This window comes from Ciconia boyciana, chromosome 10 (assembly GCF_034638445.1).
Source record: "Ciconia boyciana chromosome 10, ASM3463844v1, whole genome shotgun sequence".
Lineage (NCBI taxonomy): Eukaryota > Metazoa > Chordata > Aves > Ciconiiformes > Ciconiidae > Ciconia > Ciconia boyciana.
The window spans coordinates 14,793,755-14,805,850 of NC_132943.1; the positions used below are offsets into that span (position 1 = coordinate 14,793,755).

Consider the following 12,096-nt stretch of genomic DNA (forward strand, 5'->3'; position numbering starts at 1 on the left):
GCACGCGTGATCCGTGTTTCAGGTATCCTAGACCTAGGCACACAATCCTTGCTCATACCACTGTATCAGATTCCCTGGGTCATCTTCCCTTTCAAAACTCAACCAGTGCTATCAACTACACTTAACAGGGTTCTCAGTGAACCTCAAGTGGTTTCACTCCTGTTTTCCTGGCACATTTTTATCCAACGCAGTCACCTTTTCACAGAGGAAGAGAAGAGTCTTTGTGGATGTGCTTACAGCTATGATATTTCTCCATAACTGTAGCAGTTAATGAGAATTAATCCCGGGCCCAAGTGAGTGACTAAAAGCTGCTGCCATCTGAAAGCTCTGTGGTAGCCTGCATGAAATAATGAATGGAATTACTCCAGCTAATTAATGGCAGCTATTTAGACACAAAACAAAGCATACCATTTCTGGCTGGGCACAGACTGAAGGGGCTGCCACTGAAGCTAGCTGTTTTAAAATGTCTCTGCAAAAAAGGGAAGCTTGCATGTATTTGATATGCCCGCAGTCTAATTCAATCCAGAGAATAAAAGCAAAAGGATGCAGTGTTATTTTGTAATCTCATCAGAGACACGAGATGCGCTGTTGTATCATATATATGAAAGACAGCAAATCCATCAGCCTATCTCAACAAACTGTCTTTAATTACCACTCGGTTTCTGAACATTAAAATGCCTGAATAGCAGAGGGATTTTCTTTTAAAATGTAGACACTTAAAGAGGGTTTTTTAAAGTAATAAAAAATCTAAACAAAAATCTAAACCAAATGTGTTTCATTGTTTTGAGTTATAAACAGATTTGAAGAACAATTCAGTGGCTTATCAGCAGGATCATAGTTTGACCTACACAACAAATTATGCCACAAGGGAAATGACTTTCTATAAGCTTGGTCATCAGGATGGAATTATTTCACTTCCTTTCATCATCAGGACGGAATTATTTCACTTCCTTTTGTCATTATGATGGAATTATTTCACTTCCTTTTGATACTTTCCCAAGTTTATTAATTGTTGAGAAATGAAGATGGTCAAATGGTTTGGTTGCTCTTTGCTGCCACCTTAAGCATTTCACCAAGTCAGGCTTTGGAAATAAACCGTTTCCTTTAAGCAATCACTAGCACCACTGTACTTCAAAACAGAGAACAATCCCTTACTGGAAATAAAAGCAAGATTGCTCAGCTAACCGACATGCACTTTTGTCTACATTTTGTGGAATTACACTTGGAAGTTCAAAACTCCCTTTCTGGGCACACACCTCAGTACTTTGGTTTTCAAAACCAGTGAACACCTGACAGCCCTCCTGGACAATCTCAGCTCTTTTGGAAAGAAGGCTTTTAATTCTTTAGCATCTATCTGCAAGTTTAGATCCCATCCTAAGTTAGGCTTTAACTGACAACAAATTAAGTTTATGGCCGTTTTGACATCCCAAATAAGTTTACAAATCTGTCGCCAACCCAGGTACCCTTCTCTTAAATTAGAAGCTGCCAAGCAACCTTAGCATACAGACAGAAAAACACAGTCCTGCAGAGTTAATGTACTGCCACAGAGGCTCCTCGAACCGAGGATGGGTGAGCGCTCAGCGCGAAGCATGTGTCTGCCACACACCTCTGGCTTTGATTTCAGGGGTGCAGCAGCCCACCGGCCCTCACCGCACAGCTCATGTCCCAAGTCCCGGCCAACCAACTGGTCTTTTACTGCTGTATCAGCATAACACAGCGGAGCTTAAAGATGACTCTGCGAGACTTTTGCACTGATGTGGTATATTTAAGACAAAACTACAGTATAAACATTTCAAGATTGGGTTGAGTGGACTACAAATCACAGTTTCTCATTCCCATGTACAGTTCCAATACAGATCTCAGTGCGGTGCCTAAAACAGTTCATACATCACTATCATTGTGAAATAGAAGCAAGAGCATGCACTTTGTTTTATAAAAAACCAACAAATAAATTATACATTGAGAGCTATTGCCAAGCTTTACATATAAAAGGTAAAAATACAGTAGTTAGTGTGGCTTTAACAAAAAAAAGATATAGCTAAAAAAATATTCTTACGTACTTTAAAAATAAGTTTGTCCAGTTATAGGTGTGGGGGGTGCGTGTTTATGAAGCAGAGTGCTCAAGCCAAACGATAAAAAGGAGGCGAACTTTGTAGGAGAACCTTGCGGCTCATGCTGCGTAGGGTCCAACATCCCTGCAGGGTCAGCACCCACTCCTCATTTCCAGCAGGTGCACGCAACCACGTGTGACACTGAGCGACGGATCCTGGCGTCCAACAGGCTGTGCCGGCCGCTTGGATCTCCCTCCTGAACACTGTGACAAGGCAGTGCAGCGGCTGAACACCATCACGCCAACTCTGCCTCCATTTGAGGGTGGTGGGGAGGGCCTTGTACTTACATCTACGGTGCTAACAGTCAGACCAGACACACACGGATCACACCTGCATCACTGAAAGGCCATTAGCATGGATTATTTTTATTTTTTGGTATAAAAGCTATGATTGTCCAGCTGCATTTGAAAGCTGTGACGTTACCATGACTAACAGCTATATAATTTTACTACAACTTTCTAGACTAACAAACACTCTATGTGCCCAGATAGAGCTTTAAATGCTAGCTGGCCATGAAATAGAGCTGCTAACACTTAACCTGCAGAAGATTTGGGTTGTACCAGAATATGTTCACAACGTGAAAAATATATCTAGTGCTGTCTGTGAAGGACATGCTGATCTCAGCAGTACACCTTTGCTTCAAGAAACAAGAATGAGCAAGGTGCAATCAAAGGGATAACAGGCAAGGGCTGAAAACAGTTTGTGGAAAGAGACCCAAATGTAAGTGGACTGTTCACCTGAGCTCCTCTTAATGGTGCTGAAAATTTTCTTGCCAAAGCTGTGTCCAAAAAATTGTCCAAAACATAGCTTTTACACCATCTTTGACAAACCACATGTAGAATTTAAGTTTAAAATCGAATACATTCAAGCTAATTCATTAACCATGACTGATTACCAGGTAATTAGCTAACTTACGTCATATGACCTACCTAATATTAAACCCCATTACCACTGCAAGAGGGCCAGAACTCCCACGCTGTAGTACCCATTTCCAAAGCTTGTAAGACCACTGCCATGTGCGCAGCACAGGCCAACTCGCTGCTCTCTTCCTGGTGGGCTAAATGGGCAAGACTGAAACGCAGTTCTGAGATCCAGCATCTCCCTAAGATGAATCAGTTTGAGACGGGGGTGGGGGTTTTTTGTTACTATAAATTTAAGATTTCTCTAAAATCTATTACTCCAATCACTTATGGAGTGTGACTGGAGTAAACCACTTTTACTTCTAGATCCAATCGCTTATGGTTTTAGTGTAAGTTATCATTTTTTAATTATAGAGTTAAAAAGCCTCTGTCACTGATCAGCATTATGCACACACAGCAAAAGGGTGGAAGGCCAGTTAATAAGGATGGGCTGGGACAGGCATTAGTAAGTCAATGGGGGATAACTTTGTTAGGAAAAAAATCTGAACTTTTTTTTTTTTTTTCAATCAGGGAGCTGGCTTTTTCCACATGACTGCGACAGAACATGCATTTATTCATTCCTGTCAACTCTTACAGCTTTTAAGCGGTTGGCAGACCTGCCAACATCCCAACACCAGATTCACACAAAAGTTTAATTTATAAATCCCTTTAAATAAATACCAAAAAATAAACTTTTAGAGGATGACTGGACCTTACAGCCAATCAATCAATAGTATAACAATGGTAAGAAAATCCCTTTTTCTCAGCGTCACACAGGCATTAACTAATACTTTATAACAGTAGCTGTAGGAACTATTACACCTATTTGTGTTTGCAAGTGATGAGTAATGCTACGTCACCTGTTAGCCAGTCATGATACAACATGATACCTACAGTTTTAAAGCAAAACAGCGATGCAAAACTACAGGATGTTCAGATACCTATGCGTCTGTTCAGATCGCGTAACTGTGGCGCCTTAGTCTCGCCAGGCTCCCGATACAATGATTTGGAATAGCTAAATAAGCTACGTTGAGTTACATGGAGTGAATATTTGCTCCAAGTATTAAATGTCACTGGAAAGAGTTGGGTTTGCAGCCCCAAATCTAATAGAAATCTCAAGTCCCCAATTTAACAGTTGAAAATTTCAAATTTTCAAATAAAGTTTCAAGTATTAGTCCTCTGAAAATTGAGTAAAACCTTGCCCCTTTGAAATTTTCGTGTGTGTGGACACGTGTGCAAATACAACACTCCCCTCCCATCTCCACTACCCCAACCATGCTGAAATAACAGTTGGCTACTTGGGACCATTTAGATTTTAGGGGCACACACTCACCACACCTGTCATTTACTTGTTATTTGCTGTACGTGATTGCTCGGGAGGAATCTAAGGATGTATTCAACACACAATGCTGTAAAACTGTCAACTGTTATTCTACTTTTGGGAGGGATTAAAGCTAACAGTTCACAGAGCTCCTGAACCCAGTGGGAAGAGTCAAATATCAAACATGCCTTAACGAAAATGCTACTGCATTCTGTCTATTTACAAAACCAACACATGTAGCTGGCGAATGCTAGCTCAGCTGCTGAGCAAACAGATCAATAGCAAGCGCCAAGTTTCCCCACACAGTCCTGGCTTTGTGCAGGAAGCAGGCTGTTGCAGCCATAGCTTCCCTTTTCTTGCAGGAACTTTGCTGGCAACTGTATTATTAATCCGGACTAAGACATTTGATATTTGAATTGGGAACCTTCTACATTTTAATAAGCGATAAGGCTCAGACTTAAAAGTACATAAAAAAGCCAATACTCAACTGGAAGTAACAATGACAGAGCTGAACGGCTGGCGAGCAGCAACGCTCCACCTGGTCCAGAACAGCAGCTCCCCTCTGGCTGGCAGTGCGGGGAGCCAGTGCCTTGGGTGCTGGCTGGAAGGGGGACCTGAAGCGCCTGCTACCAGTTTTGACTCCCGGTTCTTGAGGGAGCTGCAAATCATTGTCTGCAGAGAGTCTCCCAGGTATGTCAGAGCTAAGAGCTCCCCAGGGTTTCTGTGACTCTCTATTAAGGCCTCGGGGGTTTTGAGGAGTGGCAGTGGGCCACGTAAATGTCACGTGGCTTCTTCCTTAACACTCTCATTCAGCATCTTGCAAACAAGAGCACAAGAGCAGCAGTAAGAGCGCCCTAGTGTGAACGCCCTAGTGCCCTAGCCGGGCACCAGCTTACTTGCACAGCCCCCGGTGGTTTGGTCCAAATCTGTCTACATTGAGAGATGTGCACGCAGCCGGTGTGCAGAAATGAAGTTGTGCATACAGGTTTCAGAACCAACTTTCACATTTAAAATTGTTTCTAAGAACCACATGTATATAAATATTTATAAACAGCAGCACTACGCAGAAAACATCCTCCAAGCCCAGTCATATGTACAAACCTCTTCCTAAGAAAGATAGATCCCAGTTGTTTCATCTCCGCTTCCCTGTTAGGAGATGTGGAGTTCATCATCCGGCTTCTGTATTTCTCCTCCCTCTGACTCTGCACAGACCTTTTTCACAGGCTGTATCCCCAGGGTCCATGTGCTCACCTCTACATGTCCACAAGGGGATTCTGCTGCCCAGGACTCAAATGATCTCTTATGAATTGTATCCTATACTTTACCTGAGAGCCTTCACCAGCTCTGTGGAGTGTGCTCTTGCAAGTGCTCCTACCTTCCTTCTACAAAGGACTGAACTGCTTACAGGAACTTTTTTTCCTTATTCTTTGTTCCACATAAAACTATTAGATGACACTTGGAACAGGACTCGAGGTGGTGTTAAGAACTGATCTAGTTCCACCCTACATACCTGGTAAGTATTCCCAAAGCACATCATCTGGAAACACCACCCAGAAATAATGTGAACAGAAACAAGAAAATTCTTTTTTTTCCTAGTCCTACATGACAACCAAACTAACCAATAAGCAGTTCCTGAAGCAAGCTGTACTCATACCTTCACTGCTTCAGCATTTAAAACATACATATTTCTAGCCTAAAATGCATGTATTTGAGTCATATAGGAAATGAAATAATCAGTGTCAAAATGTGGGACCTCTGCTGTAGTCTGCTAATGCTATAAGCTGTTTGGCAGGTTAATTTTCCTTTTCCTGGTTGTAATGAGCAGCTCAAATCCAGTCAATGTAGTCGGTCACTGATGGACTAGATTTTCATTCTTTCCAGGTACTGTAACAAGAGGTGCAAGGATTATTAAGGGGTTTAAGGCCAAAAAGGAGAGTATATGTTGGTAAACGAAAGGAAAAACAGAGGGAATAATCACACAGAAGAAAATGTCCTTGGCCGTATGAAAGAGTCATCACTGCTGTGAGCCACCGCACACAGTATGGCCACAAGGTGGCCCTACAAGTTCTCCTCATCTTTCCAACATTAAGCTACAGAGGTCAGGGATACCGTGCTCACAGCTACATAGCTAACATCACAGTGAACGCTTTCCCATTAACACTTGAGAGGCAGCACAGGGTAAGTAAGACTAAACCTAGCGTGAGCAGAACACAGCTAGATTCTGCTCCTCACGTTCAGAACTAGCTCCAGTGTGGTATATCACTTCTCCTGAGGGAGAAGATCAAACGTACATGTGGTTTTATATCCCAGTTTAGACTGTAATTCCAGTTAGATTGCAATAAATTTAGCAGTCTCTTCCTGGATCCTAGCAAACCAGCTGGCTGTTTGACTCCCGTTCAGCAAGACTTTGATCCCAAGCAAGTCTTTTGGAAGGATCCCTTGGAGATGTTAGAAGATTTGAGTTTTTATAAGGTGGGAAGTGCAGAAACTCCTTCTTCTAGAGTTCAGTGGTGAGTAAACATTTCGTTCGTATTGTAGCATCCTCAGTAAGAGGGCTAAAAGGGGAAAAAAAAAAAAAGAGGCCATGTAAATACACTCCTCCTCCACTGATCTGCCATGATGGATTAAAAAGAAAAAGATGAGTATTGTTCCAAAGAGCGTTAATAGCTGTTCCCCTCGTAATTTAATGAGACCAATGGGCAAACCTTTCCAACAGACAACTACAGAAAAGCAAACAATCAATTTCACACAGTGCAGCAGCAGCATCACTGCCATCTGCATCCACATTGTGAGAGGCTGACTGAAAGGCCTGATCATCACTGCCGTCATTCTGCCTCACCAGCACGGCAGAATGGAATAGCAAGGGGGAAGGTTTCTACAGATTCTGTTCTCTGAATTCCTTACAGCTTGAAAATAACTGGGAGACATCCACGGTCTCCTGCCCATCCTCTGACAGGTATTGAAACACTGTAAAGAGATTTTTCAGAAAATTCATGTGTACCATCATTTTAGTCCAGTACTAAAACATGTCAGCAGATAAGGAAAGAAACTGAAGTGAAATGATAATTAAAAAGAATTAATCAATTTTATAGCACTTATAAATGACAACAGGTTTACCTCCAACTCTGGCTAAATTTGTATGTTTTGTTCCTTTACTTACTTGAATTAGAAAAAATGTTTTCTTACCCTTCAAACAATGCCGTATAAAAATATACACACATCAGCTGCTTTATTTATTTGTAAGATTTCAAATGCTATAAAGTGAGACAGAGCTATGGTTTATAAGCACAGCAAAACAAAGCACTATATCTAAATGGCCACTATAGCTATTTAGGTGGAAGTAGTAAGAGCACATACTTCCTTTCCACCCCATACAGACTTCTGAAGTGAGTGCTGAGGAGACCTTACCTTGCAAGGACTTCAGATGTCTGCTGGGATGGTGGCGATCCAGCTGACGACAACAGAGTCTCCGTGCTGCCTTTCACTGCCTTCATAGCTAAGGCAACATCATTTCCCAAAGGCCCATTGGAAATCAGTCCAGTCTGAATTGGGAGAATGAAACAGGAAACTGAAATAAAAACTTGCCAGGACAAGACAAGCTAAGTTTTCAATATGATTTATTTATAACAGTAAAAACTAAGGTTCATCAAATTCCAGGGTGGGCTTCACTAAACGCAAGTTCTTAAAGAAACTTTATGGCATCTACCCGCAACGTAACGCAGCAAAAATGAAGTTTAAATATTAACAGGATATGTATCTTGTTTGATTTACTCCAGCTGAATTAGTTTGCTTTATTTTTGGTCTGGTACATTATTTTATGGGCTTTCAAATTATTACAAATTATTATATTTTACTATTTTACTTGAGCTCCTGTTTCTTAATCATGACAAAAGCTTTCTTTTTTGTTGTTGTTGAGGAATGGTCAAACAACTCACTGGCACTAACCACCTCGGTGTTATCATGGGCTGGGAAGACACCTACAAAAAGCAAACAAATGCTCATTAGAAAAGGTTGGAAGTAGCTGAGAACATTCTCAAAACAATACTGCCTCCCAAAATGATCTTGGACATTTGTCCGTCACTAGTCTTTGAACCATGCTAGTGATTAGCTACAGATTATGTGACTTCATACCAAAAGGTAAATGGCACCCACACAGCATACAGCTAATACCCGCTCACTCACAGAAACTCACGGGTAGCAGTTTCAGCACAGTGCTCCCTTCCAAAAGGCACCTGAACCCATGATTTTCTTCTGCTTTGCGGACAAAGTTAACTGAGAGCATGCTTCTGTGAACACTTTAAAGGTCCTACTCCTTCTCCTTTTTTTTGGTGCACGCAATGTAACTCCTTTTTTGCCGGCACAAATTATAAGAGATTTTTTATCTATATAAAAGGGTTGATTTGTATTAAAAGTTTATTTTTCGAGTATTTATTTTATATATATACACACACACACATATATATGTCTGTGTGTGTATATACACATTTACATATAATTTCTGAAGTATTATATATACCCAGAAGCCCGAGAAGCAGGCTGGCACTTGCAGGTGTACTAAAATAAGACTACAGGTTCTTGTGGCACAGATACAAGATAACTCTTCAGGTTCTTTCACTTCCATTACAAAGCTGTAGGGTCTACAACCCTACGCCAGCCACCCTTCAAGTAGGGGGGCACATATACGGTGATGCAGGTCAATCACCCCTTCACTCTGCTGAAGCAGATCCAAGCCTGGTGGACAGATACTAAAGCCAGAAGAGAGTTTAGGAGTAAAAACCACTGTACGTGTGCAGGAAGAAGTTTGGTTTTGAAATACATTTACCCGAGGTGTGGCTTCTGTAAAGTCAATTAGATTCTCTGTCAATGATGTTAAGGAAACGTCCTGGTCATCTGGAGTGCTCTATGGAATAAATCAGTTTTGAATTGAATTCCCAGTAGTAACCAGATAGGTCTGCTGAATACTCTAGTGGCTTCCCAAGTTATAGACCAGTGTTCTTACCACTGTTTACCAGGTCTGTTTTCTCAAATCCTTCCATATGATCGTCTTTAACAGCCTTTTCATTTCACTTATTCTCATCAACGTACTGGAAACAATGTCATTGCCATGTAAGCTGTGAAACTGTCCCATTCTCCTATGCAAAGATGGGGTACCGCGCCATTCGACAAGGTCAGTGAGGTCTGTGAGCTGAGTATTTGAACTCAGAAGATGAAACTGATAATTATTCAGTGGGGTCAACTACATAATACTGGTTTAGAGGGACAACAGCTAAAGGGCATGGTGCTTTAGTGATCCAGAATAACCCCTGTCTGCTGAAGTAACAGCAGAGTCCAATGTTGGACTCCTCTTTTCTTCTGGAGAGGGACAACGGAAAGCTGACCCCTGAATTACTATGTGCATTTCATGGAGTCCAGTTAAAAATTACCTTATCCTTAAGGTAACCAGAATACAACAGTTAAACATTTCAATTTAAACTTTTCCCTCTGTGGTTACTTTGACAGGAATTGCCTTTATCAGCATGTCATCCCTGCAGTCTCTTTCCTGGAGCATCAAATCATTGGGATATAAGGGGCTCCCCACCAGCATGAGGAAAACAATCAGTTTAGAAAAATAAGTGTCAGGCAAAGAACCTGAAAGGACACTCAGAAATGGCCTTTGGAGAGATCTGTACAGTGTCCCTGCCTGCTCCAGAAAGCACTCTTTGGCATTCACCAACGACTGGTATTGATTGAGTTATGAGAGGCATGCAGCAAGGTCTGCTGTGCTTGCCTGGAGGCATCAGTAGCTCAGCACATGACACACAGAAACCTTCTAGGCTGGCAGGTGGTGATACCTTTGAAATGGCAGCCTCCTCAGCTGGAGCCAGACTAGCTGGAATCAGCAGGTCCTCATGGTTAGAGGCAGCGTTGTCCTCATTTAACGCATTACTGAAAGGAGAAAACATTCTCATCAGCACGCTGCCTGGATAGCATGAAACAGTGCTGCTTCCCCGATAGCGCAACCCAAAAACTCGACACCTGTTCCACGTGAGGCAGACAAAGGACTGATGTTTGTGAGTATGCTGAAGTAAATGCGTTCCAACTACCTCTGCAAATTACTGCTCTCTTTCATAGTTTCAGCTACAGCTGTGTATAGACACAACAGTATCAATGTCTTCTATCTCAAAGGAGGTTCTTCAGCCCTTGTTTCTAATTCACCTGAAGCCTTCCCTGCTATCCCCTTATCTTCCTCTTTAGAGCCAGGGGCAGCAAGATGTCAGATATTTCAGTTGTTTCAGCAGACGAGAGAGATTCCCTTACTGCTTGCTAGGATACTCACCCCGAGGCCTGGCCTACACTCATTAACTGTTGCAACAGTAATTAAAGATGCATTGGTAAACCTGCTTAGTTAGATGTAGCCTAAATGCTCAGCAACTGTTCCTCATCTTTTCAGACCTGCTAATGATAATCTCCACATGATTCCCTTACCCCAGAAACACGTTTCTCCTGAATCACTTACGGAACAAAGGTGTTTGAGGCAGGGATTGCTTTCAGCAGCTCTCTTGGGTCTTGAAATACCGGACTGGTTGCTGGGGGACTACTCTGTGTTTTGCCTGATGGGAGAATGTTCCTGGCACAAAACAACAAAAAACAAAACAAAAACCAGGTACAACCTTCCATGGAAAGCTCCTCAGGAATTACTTGTTACAGCATATTTTTGAGATCGCTAGGTGTACATTTTATTCAATATCTCCATGTGCTCCTTGAGGTCCGACACATGCTCATCTTCACAAATGGTCAAGAAATTACATGTTGTAACCCTTTAACTTTTTCAATGCCTGAAACCCCATTGGAACTAGCAATCATTTGAGATTCAGTAGTTCTCAGGAAATCAACTGTCAGTGTCAAGTTTTTGTACACAATTTATTTTCTCCACTAGAAAACAGCTACTGTAAACAGACCCATCCCCTCTCCCCACACTGAAGTTGTTCACAGGTCAGAAATAACTATAGCGATTGAAGCTGCTGTTGGAACAATGTTTATCAAGTTAACACACGGGAGAATAAAGAGTATCTGGATTACCTTGTACATAATAAAATTTAGCAACTATAGTGCTTGCTGGTTTTAATTTTAAAAACACTTCACACTCACCAGGTTAAGCTACACTACGCAAGGTAAAATGCAATGATCACTGAGCCACTGAAAGACCACACTGAACTGCAGGTTCTCAGTGCTGTACTTGGGTAACTAGATCACACATTTCTTCCAAATCTATTCAGTACCTGGCAGCAGCATCCTGAGTATTGGAATTCTTGAAACCTGCCAGGTTGTCTTCTCTTACAACCTGAAAGGAAAAAATGAACAGAGATACAAATTTCTGATACCTGTTTCCATCTTGTGTCAGTTCTGAGATTCACAGAAGAGCCAAGAGTCTCCCTCCCAGCACGGAAGTGTGCTGTTCATCTACTGCTCAGGGACTTAAAACATCAATCCTATGTGAAAACTTCAGTGCAGAAATAAAAATAATTCACCAACGTAGCTAAATAAAATACCATTATTTGCTACAGAATTTACTAGAACATGCTAGAAGCATAGTCTTAGTCACAGAATCACAGAATAATTTCTTGGTTAGAAGGCAACCTTTGGAGGTTATCTGGCTCAATAACCACTCAAACCAGGGCTTGTTTAGGGCCTTGTCCAGGTACATGGTGAGTATCATCAAGGATGAAGATTCCTCCTTGGGCAACCGTTCCAGTACTGGACCACCATTATTGTGAACAAAGGCTGA

General features: G+C 41.7%; 1 protein-coding gene across 3 annotated transcripts in view; it reads right to left on the bottom strand.

Annotated features, from left to right (window-relative positions):
- Window positions 1-1,754: 1,754 nt before the first annotated feature.
- Window positions 1,755-12,096, bottom strand: part of EPB41L5 (erythrocyte membrane protein band 4.1 like 5) — a 61,652-nt gene continuing 51,310 nt past the window's right edge. For 2 of the 3 annotated variants that reach the window (XM_072874957.1, XM_072874956.1), the window contains exons 20-26: window positions 11,591-11,652; window positions 10,828-10,938; window positions 10,163-10,256; window positions 9,154-9,231; window positions 8,267-8,308; window positions 7,740-7,873; window positions 1,755-6,886 (exon numbers count right to left, since the gene is read on the bottom strand). In XM_072874957.1, the coding sequence (XP_072731058.1) occupies window positions 6,829-6,886; window positions 7,740-7,873; window positions 8,267-8,308; window positions 9,154-9,231; window positions 10,163-10,256; window positions 10,828-10,938; window positions 11,591-11,652 (579 nt within the window). In that variant the 3' untranslated portion in view covers window positions 1,755-6,828. Of the gene's footprint in view, window positions 6,887-7,739; window positions 7,874-8,193; window positions 8,309-9,153; window positions 9,232-10,162; window positions 10,257-10,827; window positions 10,939-11,590; window positions 11,653-12,096 lie in introns of those variants that run through there. The other variant, XM_072874958.1, reaches the window with a different exon arrangement.